Genomic DNA, 20,123 nt, shown 5'->3' with positions numbered 1-20,123 from the left:
AAGTGGCTGAGACTGTGATTAAGCACACATGGCTAATAGAGGATATCCTGAAAACATACACTGTGCTGGGGATTACGGAGCTGACATTCCTGCCTCCAGGCTCCAAATAATGTGTAACTTTAGTAGTATTCCTTAATAATAATAATATATTTTCCATGCAATATACGGCAATTCCTGTAATCACTTTTGCCGGTGTATGAGAGGCTACTGATACCTAGAGCTGCAGACATGAATCAGGAAGCCCAGTCGCCAATCTTTAGGCTTTTATATTTATTTTACAACAGAGACAGAGAAGGTGGCGTGAAACACAGAAGTTAAACATGTTTCACCTGAACATAAGAACAGCAGCACTTTTCCTTCTATTCCAAGACATCCAACGCAATTGACCTCTACGACCATCCTCAATCCTTCCTGCTTCCTTACCCTATTCTTCTGAATCATAATTTATACATTGTCCATCATCTAATTATTAGGACGGCTGTATTGTCAATATTAAATAATGCATGTCCTGTGGCATGTGCAATTTGTATCTATATTTAACATTTAGCTATGGCAAGCCTAATGTAAGGTTGTTCATATTACCATGCAGAAATGATTTAAGCATTATGTTTACTGTGTCTTTAGGGGTTATTCATTAATGTAGCCAATAGGCTATACCTGGCAAATTTCCCCGCAAGAATGGCTGAACTTGCCCTGCATAACTCATAGTATATATATATATAAATGTCCTGATGAAAGTCTAATAAATAGACTGAAACGTTGATTAGAAAACTGCAGTTTCTTGAGTGATTATTTAAAGAAGTCCCTGGAGTGCCGGTAACTATTTTTGGATGTTTTATGATTTGCTGTTGCAGCTACTTGGCACCGGGCTAAAAAAGGTGGTGATTGGTGTGCAATTGTTAATTTTGGACATTATATATATATATAATATATATATATATTACACAAGACTTGATTATACAGAAAAATAATCCACTCCAAGTTACGCCGACGGAACAGGAGGAAAAACACCTACACTGTTCCTCATTTATAGTCTTAAACTATCACAAGGCAATATGTCCTCATTAATATGCACAGACACATTATGCTCGTGGTATAAAAATGGTAAGAAAAACTAAAAGCAAAGAAATAAAACACTATCTTAATTACAAACAAATGAATTATTCAGGGCTTGGCAACTCGCAGCTCTTCAGTGGTACAATTCTCTTTGTTCTTAGCGAGTCAGTGGCCGTAGGGCTACCTGTTGGTCACCAGCAGCACAGAGCAAGAAACAAAAGGATTTCCGTCGGCTCATCCCAATTTGCGACATCACTGTGCAGAATTCAATGAAAGTAAGATACAGCTCCTCTAATTAACACGGGTCCCGCAAGTAAACATCAGGGCCAAGACGGCTAATACCCACTTCTTCATCCAAAGACATTTAATGGATTTTGAATTATTTGGCAATGAGAAATATGGTTTGCAGGCATGTTTTTTTTGTTCTGGCAGGTATAATACATTCAAAGACCAGACCGGATTCACTGGAATTTTGCAAGATCAGAATTTTGTGGCACAACTCATAAGAGGTGGGAAGGGCTGAGTCACAAAGCTCCCCGGCCAAGAACCGATAAGCAACGTAGGACAGCCCTGCACACACCTCAATGGCAGCGGACCAGCAGCGATCTTCCCCCGCGCCATTACATTATTATGCAATCATTCTCTCGCCTTGACTCATTCCACAGTCGGCACGTTTATAGGTTTGCTAACTAGATTTCCCATCTAAAAGCAGAGACACGTATGGAAATATTTATACTGCAGCCCCGTGTAAAAATTCTTGGTTCTACGTAAGATTGTTAAGAGCAGGGCCCTCTTCACCATTTGTTCCTGTTTGTCTAAATTGTTATGTCATGGGCTACTTATTATGTAGTTTGCCCATTTGTACAGCTCTACTGAACATGAGAGCCCTATATAAAGAACTAATAATCCTGAGCTAAATGCGATAAATCTTAGGTCTGCCATTGAATTACTTCTTTTGGAAACATAAAAACATGTTTTCTTTTTTTCCAGTTTCTAGGGCAACACATGTCACATGACAATTAAATGTTCTTTAATTCAGGAATAGAGTACTAGGAATGATGTCTCTAATGCTGGATATTGTTTCACATGAAAGGGTTAAATTTGGCAAAGGTGTTACGGAATCAGGCACCGCAGGTGATGGACCCACAATGCAGAAATGGCGAGCAAATCCACTAAACAAGCCGGGATCGAGGCAGGCAGCACAGGAGCGAAGTCAAACAACAATAGCCAAGGTCGGGACGGGCAGCGCAGGATCGTGGTCAAGGAACAATAGCCAAGGTCTGGTACACAAGAATAGCAATCAAAAGGCACAAGCGAAACAAACACCCCGAGAACAATGATTTGGACTCGTTGAACGGGCAAGGAAACACAGGACCAGGAAGTTTAAATAGGACCAATGGCGGGAAAGCAGGTACGATGACGTCATCGCGACCGGCGCAAGAGAAGCGTCGTCGCGATGACAACGAACCAAAACAAACCCTACTGCCTGTGGTACCTCCGCGAATGACGCGGAAGCGCCACACAGGCAGGGGAGGAAGAGACAGCAACCGTGGACAGGCAGCGGCGATCGAACACTCGATCGCCGCCGACATGTCCGCGGCGGCTAACCACAATCTCCTCTCTGCCTGTGCTGCCGCCGCGAGCGACGCGGCGGCGCCGCACAGGCAGAAGAGGTACTGGTCGGGGGCCGCGAGCGTGTAGCGGCGGATCGTCTCTTCGATCGCCGCTGACATGTAGCGGCAGCCCGATCAGGACTGACAGTGGCAGGAAGGCGTGCATGCCCGATACACACGCCCCCTCGTGTGCGCGCCGCACGCACGGCAACACACGAGGAGGACAGTCGCGAAGGACGCCGAGGGACCCCAGCCGGCCGGGTAGGTACGACAAAAGGTAGAATAGGATATTTAAAAAGTAAACCTTTCTTAATAGCATGCTACTAGATCCAGAATCAAAAGCAAACCATTATACAGCTACTTTTTTAGTAAAATACGTATGTATGGAACAAAATATTTAAAAAAAACATCTATTTGGTTTCATGCTCTGTTTTCCTTTCACTGTATCATAAGGAAACTTGAATGAATCATTAATTTATGTAAAATACAAATATTTACCTATGTTGCTGTGAGCCGGAGACACGGAGTTAGGAGAGAGATTTGGTGAGCCTAAAAATAAATAAATAATGTATGTCATTAGCAAGACCCGCAATAAAAATAAGGGCCGATAAACCCCTTTCCTTCAGCTCCTGTTCTCACCTGTGTCTATGGAACGATTCATTTGGTCACTGGTTTCACCATCCTCGCTCAAATAACCTGGTGGAGGCGTTTCTAAAAAAAAATTAATTAAAAACATTAATATTATAGCATATTTTCTGATCCTATGATGTTGATTTTGGTGAATGGGTCTAGATTTCACTAGGAGCATTTGGTCACCAATTTCTGGCAAAGGGAACCGTTGCGTTAATTTTTATCCCACACGCGGGGCACAACACGCATGTTCCCTTTTCCAAACCTAACATTTTCAAATTTTGTTTTGTGACGTCTATGTCTTATTTGAAACTATTTGGCAGCCCACCAGCTCTGGGCCTAGGGCCCCGGTGGGTCTTAATCCTAGATTATATACTTGTTTGAAGCAGGTGCCTCCATACCTGCTGCGGAATCTGCCGGTGCTTTATAAAGAAATGTAATGTAATGTAATGTAATGTTCTGTAAGTCTAATAGTTAAGTTATATACTACTTGTCATGTCCTGTGTACCCATTGTACACCGCTGTGGAATATAATGGCGCTATATAAAACAAATAATAATTCAGCACAGGGTGAATGGTTCGGTGCAGGATTTCTATCCGTGAAATATAGAATTTTGCATCAGATCCTACCATTTGTCCCTTCATTTTTACCCATTTCTCCTGCTGCCATTTTTTCCTTCTCTTATATTCAGGATGTTAAACTCTAATACTTCTACTTCAAGACTGTTGCACTTATCTACTATGCACTCAGAACATTTTACACTATATCTAAGTCCATAGTTTTAGACTGTGTGATGTCATATCCCCAAAGAGTCTCCCTCATTTGTGATGTTACAGTCCAGAAATGAGCGCAAAATATGATATAATTTCCCTGCTGGTTCTTTCAATGAAGATATTTTTTCATCCAATACTACAATGGGCTTTTCTCCATTCCACGTTACTGGTGTTTGTTACCTTTCATGCGCATGCAATCTGCAAATAATGTCTGATAAAACCATGCCATTACTTTAAACCGGACCTGGAATGTAAGTGATCCGTGGCTCAATGCCTGCTGGAAAATTGGTGTTTTCTGGGATGGAATGGCTGTAATCGTCAAGAGGAGGAAATTCTGCAGGAATATCAGTGTGCCGTGGAACCAGAACTGGAGGAAGAACTAGGAGAAAAAGATACCACAGGAAGTAAGAGAATTTCTCTGGAATATCTTAGTACAATAAATCATTCTTGTGGGAATTTAAATCTGGCTGGTCAAAATTAAAATCATTTCTTGTGTCATGTTCCAGCAATGGTGTTTATAAAGAGGAAGCCGGTCAGACAATTGCTAGCAAAATGTATATTTTTCACCCCAATCTGCAATGACACAAATAAATAGCGTAAAAAGCAATTACATCCCTGATCTCTTCAACCACCCACTTCTTAAGGATGATCTCATTGTTTTGTCTTTTGCTTAAGTATGTGTGAGCTCCCACCCTGGACATTGTTTGGACCAATGTTTATTAAATTAAGCTTTAAATAGTTAAGACCGGCTTAAGTTGTAAGGCAAGTTTTATTTAGGTCTGCTTTAAGGGGAAGAATGTGTTTCTGGTAGAGGCACTTTGTTTCTACCTGGTGTCTCCACTCTCTGGTAGTGATATGGATTAACACACACTTCATCCTTCTTCATGTTGAAAGCATATTCACACATTTCCATGGCTCGTAACTCGTGGTGGCTGTGCAGGTCCGGCCACCTCCAGAGACGGCAGTATATGACATGCGGTAAACCCTTCCTATGAGAGACCTGAAGCCTCCCATCCAGAGATCTAAAGGAAAAAGTGGAACGCTTGTTATAACCGCAACAAGTACTATTCAGGATTACAATGTATAGGTAATGTCATAGTTACTTCTTATCATGCATTTTCAGGTTTTCACAGAAATATCTTCATAAGAAATCTTAACTTTTCTCCGCAAACATACTAAAGGGAAAAAACAGCAATGTACTAAAGCAGCATTATAGATCACCGGTGAGAACTCGTTCAGAATACTGTGTCAGGTTCTTCACAGCTTCACAATCACAAACAATTTACAGAGAAATCATAAAAGGGTCTTACAAAACCCCTAACATGTACACTCTCCATGACTGAAGGGAGCAGGGAGAGATGATAATAAAAAAGGTTTAAATATGTCAAGGGATTAAATAAAATCCAATGCGAGGATGCCAGAACTGGACATGATTTGAAGTTGGAGGGTGGAAGGGAGAGGAATATTCAGATAGTTCTTCTTAATAGAAACAGTAGTAGATATACTAATGTAAAAACTAGTAAAAGAAGTAAAGAAACTTGGGAATGTCCATAAAGCTACCATAAACAAGTAGAGAGCGATTCAAAAAGGGCAGCCAAGATTGGCTGCCATCACAAAATATTTCCTAATTGGATTGCCCTAATGGGATTTTTTTGAGATAGGGCTTAAGTGGGCAGGGGGTGTGCAGAGTAGTTTATAGCAATGTGTTGCCCACCCAAATGTCAGGCAAAGGACTGAAGTTGGCAGATTTAACCGCTCAACAGGAACCTGCAATTGGTCTGAAGAACGAAAAAATGTGGTTTATCCGTGAAAGTACACGAAAGGTTTTACCTTTTACGTTGTGAAGGGCCAAACACGGACAGCTTCTCCTGCAAAAGGGGCCAAACTGGTCCTGCATAATGTAAAGTTGAATCTCGCCACTTTAGTTATGCATTACGCAGGACCAGCTCTGCCCTTGTATTGGAAGAGTTTTGCCAGGTTTGTCGGTTTATGATGCATAGCGAGCTGGATTGTTCAATATGCTGCAAGTAACCCATTAACCCACAGGTTCTGGAGTACGCACTACGTCATTTAACGAAAGGGAGCCATCAACAGCAAAAATGTTTACGGTTTCACTCTTAGCCATGGAATTTCTTAGCCAGGTGCACTCTAATTCTAAAGCCACGTGACAGCCATAAGAAAACAGGCCTTAGTTAGAAGCTGCAGCCTGAGGAATCTATATTTAAATAGTCAGGGATTTAGGAGACATACAGGATGTGTGGCAGGTCAGAAGACTGAGCAGGGAGGTCTGGCAGGATAAGATAAAGTGCAGAAAAGAAGGGAAGAGAACCAGAAAAGCCAGATTAAAGGGTTTATACCGTTTAACCCCTGCTTTCTCTATAGCACCGCACAGGAAAACACAGCCATGTAATAACCTCCATGATCTATGACACAACAGTGCAATTTTTGGGCTGTGAACCTGTATACAGAGCCAGCATCTGTACTGATGCCAGCGATTTCCCCTCAGTATGATTCAGGGCTCACACTGACATATATATTGCTTTTACATACAGCAGTGACGCATTACTCGGTTTCCAGGAATGGAAGGATGTTTGACATAGTAACGTTCACAGAATGCATAAAAATGGCAAACACAAGAATCCCAGTCAGAGGAAAGGCTCCTGTAGAATCTCTGCCAACCTCTAAACTTCTAACGTTAGTTTATTTTTTCTGGTCATGATGGCCATTTCCAGCCTAGGTGGGGAAGCCCAAAAGCACAGCTGGAACCCAACTGCCCAAAGCCCGCTTTTGACTCATTGACGTGTTCTAGCTAAATGGCCAGGATCCAGAGCATACGCTCGGTGTAGAGCAGTTTATTCTCGCCGGTTTATTACCCGCACCTCATAACATGACCTCTTCTAGTTCTAGGAATCTTTAGCTTTGCTAACTAATATTCTTGTATATTATATATATATATATATATATTGGACAGTAGGAATGATTAACTTAATAAAATCTTATGAATAGGTTTTTCTTTCACACCTCCTTGAAGAACTTGAATACGTAAATAAAACAGGTATTCTTATTCAAACATCCAACTGTTATCATTTTTATCAAACATCTATGATGCATATAAGGAACATGCATATTGAGAATTTGCCCCAAATGGGTATAAAATCAAAGACTGGCTACCTGCCTCCAATATCTGTATTCTTGGAAGTATTAAGGGACACCTAACAGAAGGTACTAAGTACAACGTTAAGTACAGGGAGAGATCTTCCAGCTCTCCACTTGCTAATGAGCAAATTGTGGTAAATGGACGAGGTGGAGAGCCGCAGGATTCATAAAGCACTACATGGATTTATGAAATTATTTAAAGCCTTCCAACCGTTTCCTGGTACTTCAGTAATATTGAGGGAAACGCAAGAGAAACGTCTGACTGTTGAAGAATCCGTCCATGTGTCTGTGGTCAGCACAGACCTACAGCAATACAGACCAAAGAGGTTGCTGTGTGTTATATGTTAGCATATATCATATGTTTATGTATATTATATATACAAAACACTAAATCAGACAATGTCACACCTCCATTGTTATGAAATGGGACATTTGCTAGTCTCTAGAAGCACGTTAGGTGGTCCGTTTGTAGACAGCAACAGACGGATACTCTACATTTAAATCAACAGGGACAGTTGCTTCCTTTTTTCTGGAATATTTCGAATAGAAAACATTTTTCTTCCAAACCACTAGTAATTATTCCCTCGCATTTTTATTGTTGGGGTCCAGGAATTTATAGCAGACAATACTTATTCACTATTTCAACTCTTTAACCACAAGACGATCTCTCTAAGAAAGTAGAGTAGAAAAAGTTATTAAAGGGCCATGAACACATTGTAAGAAGTGCAGTCTAGTAACTTCCTACCAATGACTCCACGGGGTGAAATTGTACCATGGTAAGTGTTTCATTCATAAACTGGTTCATTTGCGGTAGCAAACATGACCACATATGCTAAGAAGCGTTCGTCGCCTTGGCAAGACAACAGGAGCACAATGGGGGTGTAGAATCATCTGGGTGTAGAAGAGACAAACATTACACACGGAGGCATGGATGGAAGTTTTCTCCAATGATTCCCAGTAATCCTGAGGGTACTTATATATTTCATCAAAAAATTATAAACGGTGTTGATAACCAAAGGACAGTTTAAGAATACAGGAGAGCTACTAGTGAAGTGTATGTCTGCTGTGAGCCCAGATCTTTAAATACGTACGGACTTTAATAGGTGAGTGACCAAGGTTAATCTAAATATACTATATGTCTGTCAGTCTATCACATCACAGAACAATGTGACTGCTCCTTCCTCAATATAACTATTAATATGCCTGTGACCAACGTTCACAGCTCTGAGACCTGAAGGAGATTTGTGGTTTCAATTCTCTCGCGTCACTCTTCATCATAAAGGGCCAACATTGGCAGGTTTCTCCAGCAAGAAGGACAAAGCTGACCTGTATAATGCATCATTTAATTATTAGGATACTTTAAAGAAATCTCACTGATTTAACTATACATATACAGGGCCTGCCAAACGCTTTCTGGAGAACATCATCACTGGGTTTGCGCCATCATAATATTACGTCATATAGTGAGGTCAAGGAGTCAAAACCATAACTCTCCTGCAAACTCTCCTGACAATTCTCCTTTACGTGAGCAGACGCCAAAGAGTTACACACGCCACGTGAGAGGGTTTTTTTTCCCATCTAGTCAGCAAGGTGTCCAATATATATTTTAAGCTTGAATATTTGCAGAATCAGCAGCCTCAGTCCACGCTTGCTGGTATCAGAGCAGGGCGAAGGATCAAGGAACATCAAGGTTATGGGAATGTAAGAAGAAATCGAATTTCTCCACTACTTAGTGTAAATGTTTACTGTATTGCTGTCTGTTATTTCGCATTACTTGGTTACAATGTGCAAAACCAGCTGAAGTTGTTATTCAGTAAACATTGAATAGTTTGGAAGCTGGCAGACTTTTTCTTTATCTTAGAAGCTGTGTTAAATGTAAATGTTACATTCACAGCAGATTACTGATACATACTCTGTTACATTATTCCTGGAGTAAGATACATCCTCTGGATCAACACAGTAGGGACACAATATATATATAGGTTGAACTTGATGGACTTTGGTCTTTTTTCAACCTTATGAACTATGTTACTATGTTACATTACACTGCTAGTAGTAAGACTCCAAATGTAAAAGTGACCTTAATAGATGTGAACTACTTTACTGTCCATTTTTGAACAAGTTCTTTTATTTCTAGATATTAACTTAATTCCCTGTATTTACAGATCACTGTATAGCACAAGGGCATACTGTAAATACTGCAGACAATGCAAGCTCTATTATTATTATTATGTTTTATTTAGTGCTATCATATTCCGTAGCGCTGTATGATGGTAGACAGGACATTACAAATAGTATACAACATAACAATTTGACTTTCAGAAACAACAGGTAAGAAGGGCCCTGTTCAAAGAGCTTACAATCTAGAGATATTATGGTAACAAAGCATCACATACTTTTTAGAATATATCCTTAAAGCGGACTTGTTACTCTGAAGACTAACACACACACATTTGTTAAAGGAAGAATTGTAAATGTTACAGACAGTTACAGACTGTCGTCTGCCACACAATGCAATCCCTGCAGTCCCTATGAGTATCTCAGAAGATTTCTTATTTGTACATTTTCTACAAAGAATGAACATTTTACATTAATTTCAAAGATAACACTGAAAATCCTCAGACATTTAGCTTTATAAATTACACAGCTTTTGTAATCAGGAGCTTTAACCCCAAAAAAACCTGCAGTCTACTCTTTTTAGGATTTTTCTCTTTGTAATCTTGATATATAAATATAAAACAAAGTCAAGAAATAAAGTGCCAGCAGAGTCAGCGGGGAGCTGCAGCGCCTGTATCGGCTAATACTCGGCGGTACCAGCGACTGTATATGTGATGCCTGGCTGGGCACGGACAGGATTTCCCAGTATTGTGAGTAACGCAGGCTACGGGACTTCACAGCCCACAGATGAATGAAGAAGAAAAAACGGAGCTGGGAGCTTATTCTGTGTAGGTGAGAAGGTTATAGAGAGTTCCCCTGAGTAAGCCTTTAGTTCTCAACACCCACACAAGCCTCAGAAACAGCCACAGAAAACAACACGATTCTCTAAACACAGGAAATGAGCAATCGCACCGCCCTCGCTGCGAGATACAGCTTCTAACCCGAGGCCCTCGCTGCGAGATACAGCTTCTAACCCGAGGCCCTCGCTGCGAGATACAGCTTCTAACCCGAGGCCCTCGCTGCGAGATACAGCTTCTAACCCGAGGCCCTCGCTGCGAGATACAGCTTCTAACCCGAGGCCCTCGCTGCGAGATACAGCTTCTAACCCGAGGCCCTCGCTGCGAGATACAGCTTCTAACCCGAGGCCCTCGCTGCGAGATACAGCTTCTAACCCGAGGCCCCGAGCTGCGAGATACAGCTTCTAACCTGAGGCCCGCGCCGCAAGATACAGCTTCTAACCCGAGGCCCCAATCTGCGAGATACAGCTTCTAACCCGAGGCCCTCGCTGCGAGATACAGCTTCTAACCCGAGGCCCTCGCTGCGAGATACAGCTTCTAACCCGAGACCCTCGCTGCGAGATACAGCTTCTAACCCGAGACCCTCGCTGCGAGATACAGCTTCTAACCCGAGGCCCCTCACTGCGAGATACAGCTTCTAACCCGAGGCCCTCGCTGCGAGATACAGCTTCTAACCAGAGGCCCCTCATTGCGAGATACAGCTTCTAACCCGAGACCCTCGCTGTGAGATACAGCTTCTAACCCGAGGCCCCTCACTGCGAGATACAGCTTCTAACCCAAAGACCCTCGCTGCGAGATACAGCTTCTAACCCAAGGCCCTCGCTGCGAGATACAGCTTCTAACCCGAGGCCCCTCACTGCGAGATACAGCTTCTAACCCGAGGCCCCGAGCAAAGTGACGGCGGGAGCATGAACTCTGCAGTCACATGCGGCAGCCCGCCATATGATCACATCCACCTTAAAACATATACCTAATAGACACCTATCGCAATGTACATCAAATCCCAGGACAGAACAAGTGGAGAGTTGGGGGAGTGGGGGAAATTAAAGGTTGAGGATTTGCACAAGGCGATGAGCCAACCAATGTCATGTATGTTTACTACTCAGAAGAAACTAAAAATAAGGGAGGAAAAGGTGATATTATAAATATAGGTTAGCTTGCGAGCCAGGCCGTATTTACAATTCGCCTAGATTTGTCATACCCTGAATATATGTATATGCAAGAATGGCTGCGTATATCGTTGGCGCTATATGAATAAAGGATAATAATAATAATATAGATATACACTTTAAAATACTTCTTCATTCATTAAAGGTGAGATATAAAACCTGATTTTTATAAAAACTTTTTTGTGTCTGGGAGTCCGACTGCTGGATTGGGCATTGCTGCTTTGTGTCCATTCTTTAATAACTGACCTTAAGACACCTTGCAGACAATATTTACCATTAATGTCAGCCGCTCTTTCATTCATGCACAGAGCTGACACAGCCATTAGGCGTGAGCACTGAGCAGCGTCAGCGGCTGTCACCAGGTGTGGCCGCCATACAACGAGGGTTATACATAAAAAAGTGATCTTATCACCAAAAGCAACGTTTCAACCTGCAGGAATCACTTTTAATAACACTATATCCGAAGAATCACTTTTAACACGTAACCTTGCATTAGTTGTGTACACAAGTTGTGTGGTCTGAGCAGTCACTAACTGATCATAAGGACGGCTTTGCGGCTGTTTAATTGTTTCAACAACATCAGAATATAAAGTAAAAAATATAGATAATCTAAGTAACCTGTACGATTATACAAACTTGAATAGACCCAAGGAAAAAAAAAGACGCTTTGCCATCTGAAGGCACTGCCACGCGTGATGACACACATTAACTTCTACAAAAGGAGGGCAGAAGCAGGTAGGGTTATTGAGCCGCACAAGAAGTGTCACCAGCTTTTCATCTTTTTTAAATGATTTTTTAATTTGATTCAGACATTTTTGCCCGTTCAATGCATATCACTCTTATGCGCTATACTATTATTGCCCGTGTTTTTAAAGCAGTGGGCCTCTCGGGCAGACCAAAGAATCTACAAAAAGCCATTAGTATTATTAGTAGCATAAAACGGGCTCTGTCTCAAATTTGTTTAAGTGACAGATTCACTTTAAATTACAGGAAATCTGAGCTTGGTGATTGCACGAGGACCATTTCACGCTGGATGTACCTTTAATCAATTAAGTCCAGCCATTCCATATAAACCAAGCTAGGGTTTTGGCTTCATTCATGGATGGAATATTTCTATGGAAGGCATTTGTTTAATGGATTCATCATCATCATCAGAAAATATGTTTCCTTTTCCTCTGTTTGAGCAGGGAGAAAACTCTGTGAAAGCCGCCAGTCAGACAGAGTAATCTCTCCACAAATATTTTCTAATTTACTGCAGATTAAAAAGATGTTTGATTCTGCAGCAACCGGCCGGGTTTGTTTAAACATCCATGGTTCTATGTAAACGTCTAATAAACCCCTTTCTGCTTTCCGCTGGGCCTCTTACCGTCTTTTTCTGTATCATTCTCACAAGCTTCGGTCATTACGGCAGCTGTTTTCCTCATTATAATATATATATATATATACATATATATATATATATATATATATATAGAGTTTTTTTCTGTGGCTTTTCTTCATGTTATATAAACAGAGATAGTGACTCTCACCACTATATGAAAGCAAACACTGGAGGTCAATCTCTGAGTTTCATTGCACACTAAGTAAAGTTGAAAATAGAATTCAGTTCTGCGCATCCTTGATAAACATATTAAAAAAAACTGCCCAGAAAGAGTAAAAACAAAATCTTACATTGTTTCCTTTCGAATAATCACCTTGATCAACAGATATTTAAATGAAATCTCATTTTAATGAGTAGTTACAACCCTCCACACTACACTCATTCATACACAGTGGAGTGCAGAACCTAACTGTCCTCACTGTAAAGAATGTCTCCCATTCATCTAGAAGTGGGCTCCACTAGTTCTAACGTATGTGGCTCCTTATCTGCGATAGGGAATGGACTTAAATGTATATCTGTAGATTGTGAAGAAATTGTGGCATTTACTTTAGGTAAAAACCCAGTTCAGGTAGACAAGCTGTAGTCTGTCCCTGTTGGACAGAAGCAGCTTTTGTAGTAAAGCACGGTCCTGATTAGGGGAGCGACTGGCTGTAATGGAACCTGGTAACGTAGCAGTTGGGAAGGAATGAAATAATTAGGGGAGCAGAGATGGAGACATGTCACTGCCTGATTTTTGCATGATTACTGGCTTGGAAAACCATTCGGACTAAATGAATATACTTGTAACCATTAGAGCGTTCCTGGCACACACGCACAGACATCAAGAAAACCTGAGTACAGGTTACAACTAAAACATAACACAGAGTTTTGTGTACAGGGTACAGGCAAGACACTACAGAGAGAATCCAGTTACACCCATGGACATGGACTGTTAAAGCTGTATATAGGATAGTGAAGAGGGTACAACTAACACATAAACCAAAGGAATCTATGAAAGACCGTGACAAGTATAACGGCAAATGAACAGGAATAAAGCTGTGTCCTAATGCCTTTTCCCCCCAATATGTGGATGTGAAGTCACATGACTACTAATCTGCAGACCCACCTCTTATTACGTTGTGATACTAATTTCTCTGAATAGTGACTGGATCACAACGTAACAGGCCGACTGTGGAGATGTTTTCTACTTCATAACCACAATCAAAACTTTTTTGTGAATTTAAAGTTTTGGGATCTAAAGAGATGAACAATTTGAGAAACACATCCTAGCTTCGAGACGTAAAAAAAAACAAAAACAAAGGCGTTTTCTTTATTGTCCCCCGAGAAAGCCCTAACGTCTCATGCATGTTCATGGCTGTTAGAAAGGTTTTGTGTAGAGAGGCTCCGGCAGATGTCTGTTGTGTGTCACAAGTCTCTAGCTCTTGCCAAGAGAGGACAAATGTCAGACACAGACTGTCAGGACTTCTGTCTGAAAGATCCGTTTGGAAGCTGATAAAGAAAACAGCCTAGCGCGCTAAGCTCCCACCAACGATTAGGCCTTAAACGAAGGAATTACACTCAGTTACAGTCAGATTGGGTTTTTAAAGGGACGGTATAACGTCACATGCAGTCACACAAACAAATAAGTACTTTAAAATGCATTCTTTGTCTGTGGGGGGAGGGCATTTAACTTTACGGGAAGCTGCTGCTTCAGAGCTGCAGTGTACCACCCACTCTGCAGTCTGAGTTGCAGGTGCCGGAACAAACATATCATTTGATGCATAACACGGGTTCCAAATACCTATATATTGTTTAAAAAGCTGTGAACTTCATCACACAGGTTTATTTACTGTTTCTAACTGCAAATCATAATACATGGAGGGAAATGCGACAGGTCCGTTTTAGACGTGCTAATTTCTCCAAACATACATTATTTAGCACAAGCTAAATATATGCACAATGTAACCAAATGAAATCACAGGACTATTGCTAAAACCTCCAAAGTCTTCCAAACTTAGTAAATCTATAACAGTGATGGCGAACCTATGGCACTCGACAAGGCCTGTGTCCTGGCACGCGGCCCGGTTGGTGACTAACCGTTTGTTTTTATAAATCACACAAAGGCTAAAGGGAGCTAAAGGTCAGTTCCTAGCGACCTCCGCCTCGCTTCTCTCTCACGAAGCGTGCCGGCTATTAATGGCGGGCATCAGAATATTATTATATCCCGGCGCTCGCCACTGATCTGTCACTTAATCTATTTGTCCGCAAAAGCTTTGATCCACAACAACCTCTCTCTCCTTGCCCACTTCGTCAGTCCTTAGATCAGTAGCAAGCGCCGCTCCTTCACTGATTATCCTAATGTTTATACGTCTGCAAAGAAAAAGCAATAGATTCCAGTAAAACATAAGGAAATGACATCAACTGTCTCATTAAGATTACTACAGCCCCTCACGTTATGAATGGGCTTGTTGCTTTTGTCTTTATTGCCAGGATATGTTGGTTCTCCCATTTTAGCTTTGTTAACAAGCAGGGACATTACTTAAATGTGTGAATTGTTTTACCTATGAAATCAACAATGGAGGCTTCTGTCCTGCAGCTTTCTTCACATGCAAGCCTATAAACAGGTCACATTGCTACATTACACACCAATGTTCCTTACTTTCGACGTTAACAATATTTAGCACAATCCCAACTGCTAAAGGCTAAAACTTTAAGTGACATAATACAGGTGGTGTATATATATATATATATATAAAAAACTTTAAGTGACATAATACAGGTGGTATATATATATATATATATATAAAACTTTAAGTGACATAATACAGGTGGTATATATATATATATATATAAAACTTTAAGTGACATAATACAGGTGGTATATATATATATATATATATATATATATATATATATATATATATATATATATATAAGCCAGGCTCTAGCCATGGATACGTGTGGGCTTCTAAAATCCTTGCCAGGTCAGTCAGTTCACATGCAAACCAACTTCATTCGTACATTTAGCACCGGCCAAAGCTTACATTTTTTTTTAGCGTAGAAGGTTTTCTGTCAAATACAGCCAGTGTGCAAACATGAAACGGAATTTTATAAATCATAAGCCGTTTCCGGCTCAACATTTATCAGAAGCGTTTAAAAACAGCTGTCGTTGAAGGAAATGCAAATTCTGAGGCTGCTGCTACCTCCGAGAGTCTGCCACAAACCAAATATCCACCTACACCCAAGCCAACATGCCCTGGCATTCCATACATTAAAACAACAAAGATTTCATTCATGGAGGAAGGATGCCTTTCACAACATTTCCTTTTACAAAAAGTGACTGATCATCCCGCTCTACCCCCACTTAATCCTGCCTGTGCACCCATAGCATCATAACCACCACTGATTTCTTTGATATTATACCCGCAGATATTTTAGTGTCTTAAGTCAGGATGATATGGCATAAATGTTTCAGCTCCAGTAACCAAGGCCATCCTGTCTGTGGGTTGAAGCCTGGTGGTTGCCTCTGACATCTACACTTAGGAGGTCACCCCACGGCTGCTTGGTGTCTGCCCTTACCTCGTGTCCAGGGCTGAATGGGCTGCCCATGATCGCATAGCTGTGGTCTCCTTTACAGACAGACCGTGTGGGCCATTGCAGCGGTTAATGCACTACTATTTATGGGTTCTTCTATCCTCGTTGTTATACATAGAACTACAAGTACACACTAAGATAGGGAGGTAGACAACACCAAGGTAGTTCATGTAGTCCAACCAGTTGGTCAGGTCCTAATTAAAAAGACTTAAAAAGGATAATTCATGGAGATGAATTTGGGGGCATAAGGAAGATTGTTATAGGGATCTATAAATTATTATATAGATCCCTATAGCATGGATGCCAGAGTGTAAGTGACTTATATATCTCCATTCACCTAAAATCAGGAGGCTACCGGATATAACAGACCATAAAGACTACTATTAAAACCATCGGATGGGGCTTGTGAAAGGATCACTTTATGTCACACCTAAAGAGGTAAAAAGGGGGAAAAAACTACCCATTTCCATTGGTTTCCTCGTTGAAACTAATAAAAATGGATCAAGAACGAAAAAAAGAGAGAAAAAATGTGACAGTTTGCATATGCGAAAACTATTCCAGAAAAAGCAGACACTTCATCACTCATGTGCCTGGTGCCAGCAGAGTATCACAGCGGCCACTTTTCTGTGCAAATTATCATAAGTCAACTGTATGGAATGAGGAAGTTCAGGAACATTCCACAAGTGAAAAGGTGCTTTTCTTCAAGCACCAACACTTCTTCTAGTCTAGGAATATCGCTATTTACATGCAGACAAAAGTATATTAAAACTCAGCAATACTCACCAACATAAAAGTGGAAAGGCATCCGAAAGAGAAACAGGTTACAGGTGACAGAGATGTATCACTTTATCAGAAGATTATGTATTAATAATGGAATGTAATCTGAGGCTCAACTTCCACAAAGTTCCCTCAGGCAGGGAATTGTAGTTAATCAACAACTGAAGACGGCAGACCAGACCATCATCATCTTCTGCACCTCATCAAAGCAGAAGAGCTGTAACTTGCCCTTTGAATACAATTACCCTCAGCCAGCCAGAAGGAATACCCTTAATCCACAGCTGCCTTTGGTTTATTAAGATAACACTCATCAAATACTGCGGATTTGTCTCAAACTAGCCTATTGCCGGCTGGGTATCACGAGAACTCTCCCTGCTGACCAGCCCTGATCTAACAAAAACATTAACTGCCATACAGCACACTCACCAAAACACCGATTCACAATAAATAGAAACGCCACAGTTTATCATGCTTGAGAAATAGGTTGTGGGTTTCTACATGTTTTATATCTCAGTTCTTCTTTGCATGAGCAGATTTATGCGAGTCCTGAACGTATGAGCCATGCTTGTGAAGCAACAAATCGGACCCAATGTTACTGTTCTCTGGATAAATGATTTGTTTCCTTCACAAATAATAACATCACTAAAAATATAGGTCTCTGCTCAAACAGCCAGTACTTGGGAAATGTTACATTCTGCAAGAAGTATTCCCTATGGTGGCAAAGGCTATTTTTAATCCAATTATTGTTAGCTGTTTCTAGAATTTCTGCACCGAGCAGGAAATCAGTCTGCATTTTTCATGCACATACATTTTTTTACACTGCTATTTTTCTAACATTATATCGACACAACACTAGCATATAAAAGGTTTCACAAGTGATGAACTTAGATGCTACTTAGTTGTTACCACTTATGCTCTCCTCAAGCGACAGGTACACTCCAGCCCCTATATGTACTTGGATGTCTATGATGTCCACAATGGAGTGCCGTCCTGCAAAAGTAGTATTAGGAATGTATGCCTCCGTGGGATAGCTATAAACACCACCAAGATCCAAATTATTATTTTATTTCTTAACAGCAATTAAAAATGGTCTGACTGGATGGGAAAAATGGTTCTATATGATGGGTGTTTCAAGAATCAAGGATATTACTCCACCCAACACTGGTAAAAACCCAGAAGGGTCCATGGGAGGACTCTATTAATAGTGTAGAGAATATAATTCACAGAACAAAAACAGAGATCATAATGTAAAGCTATCTTTTTTGCATGTCATTCAAGTTGCCACCAAGTTAGTTACTAAAGTGAGACACCTCTACTATGGGAGTCAAAGACCTTTAGGGCCAAACAAATGTGCGTTGACGCACCGCAGGGAGCGCTACCCAGTGGTAACACTCTGATCACATCCCTCTAGTAGATTTTCTCTGTGAGAAACCAGTGTTAGGTTTTGATGTTGTCTACCAGTTTCTTATCATTAGTGCTCAAGTAACAGGTTTTCTGTTTCTTATTAGAGCAGATGGCTTTTTAAGAAGCACAGGTTAGAAAACCAGCCACCGACTGAGCGACCTGTATTAATTTCAGGGGATCTTGAAAAAAAAAAAAAACACAAAAAAAAACTAACAGCGAGAGCTTCACGACGTCAAGTAACTCCATTCCACATATCCTGTATACGCCCGGTCTGGTGATCCAGGGATATAGGTGCACAAGGTTTAGGTTACAGTACTCACCCTTGTTTTAGAATCTCAGCGTGCTACCACTATACAATGCTCAATCTAAGTCCCTTCCAAGGCCCATGGGCTCTTCAAAGTTGTCATGTTTATGTGATGTGACAGGGGAGGGTTAATATTATTAAAGAGTTGTGTTTCTCCATAATCATGGTCTAGTTCACATATGCCTCTTGCCTGCCATTGCCTGAAAACATATTGCTTTAACAGAACATGCCCCCAAGCTAACAAGGTGGTTAACTTTAGATTTTTAAAATATTTTTAAGATCTCCTATTACTTACGCAGTTGTTGGTAGCTGCATCCTAAATAATTGCTACCTGCAATGTTCTCCTAATAACAGATCTGCCTTCTTTTCTAGTTCCGTTCTGCTGTTTGAAAACAGCATTGCTTGCCCTAGAAGGTTTCTGGTACCTTAATAATCTCAAAATTAGAACCTCGGGCTGATGGGGCTCGTTTCTGGCCATCCTACAAACACCAAATGGTTAGTCTTATCTACATATTAAGTGACCCCAGGCCCCGTATTATCATAAAGACCTTACTGAGGGGCAGCAAATTAAAATATGATGCGGCAACGATGCTATAGAAACAGCAGGGTTCCTTTTAAGTACCTGGAATAGGAAAACATGGTGAAAGAACTAGGACCTGGGATAATCTGGAATGTGACAGCTCCCCTTTAAGGGTAGAGGCGCACAAAAAGACATCTTAAAAAGGTGCCAGTGTTCACTCAAGGAATGCAAAAATAACTGGGCAGGATTAGCACTGGAAGAACAGAAATGGCATGAATGTCTGTCGCAGCCCCGTCCAATGCCTCGGTCTAGCAACCTGGATAAAGGAATATGTGAAAAATCCTGCGTGTTGCTGCTTGCACTGAGACTCAGGCATCTTCATTACACGTGGCGCATGTTGGATGACATTCAGAAAACGCTCCCATGTATTGCTGAAATGTATCACCTAAACACAACGAGCTGCATTCGCTAATCACTAGCACAGTATTTAGTTACACTCCTTTGGATATTGTGTCCAAATATCCAATAAAACAGCATTCATTGGACTGTGAGTTTCATTGAAACCAAATTTAACTCAGAAGTAGTTCTTCTTTGAAAACAGATGTCAGGTGATACTCAGTCCTTCTAAGAGGTGCATTCATTAACCCTGGAGTTTTAAGAAAAACTTTGCGACTTTTCCCAGATTGTCTTAAACGTTACAATTCTACACACTACATAAACCTGTTTAACTGTATACACAGATTTAACAAGGGTGTATATACACTAACGCTTCTAATGATCAATTAGTCATGGCATGGAAGATATTATGTTAA

At 40.9% G+C, this 20,123-nt stretch overlaps 1 protein-coding gene across 4 annotated transcripts in view; it reads right to left on the bottom strand.

Annotated features, from left to right (window-relative positions):
* Positions 1-20,123, bottom strand: part of LOC149300090 (SMAD family member 3-like) — a 43,284-nt gene that overhangs the window by 8,556 nt on the left and 14,605 nt on the right. For 2 of the 4 annotated variants that reach the window (XM_089485462.1, XM_089485465.1), the window contains exons 2-5: positions 4,902-5,095; positions 4,318-4,452; positions 3,309-3,380; positions 3,168-3,218 (exon numbers count right to left, since the gene is read on the bottom strand). In XM_089485462.1, the coding sequence (XP_089341588.1) occupies positions 3,168-3,218; positions 3,309-3,380; positions 4,318-4,452; positions 4,902-5,095 (452 nt within the window). The remainder of the gene's footprint in view (positions 1-3,167; positions 3,219-3,308; positions 3,381-4,317; positions 4,453-4,901; positions 5,096-20,123) is intronic. The other 2 variants (XM_089485464.1, XM_089485466.1) reach the window with 2 other exon arrangements.

The sequence above is a fragment of the Sceloporus occidentalis genome, unplaced genomic scaffold (assembly GCF_023333645.1).
Source record: "Sceloporus occidentalis isolate IW3139 unplaced genomic scaffold, rSceOcc1.0.p SCAF_26, whole genome shotgun sequence".
Taxonomy (NCBI): domain Eukaryota; kingdom Metazoa; phylum Chordata; class Lepidosauria; order Squamata; family Phrynosomatidae; genus Sceloporus; species Sceloporus occidentalis.
The sequence above is the reverse complement of the archived record's forward strand: the minus strand, read 5'-3'. Positions and strand labels throughout refer to the sequence as shown.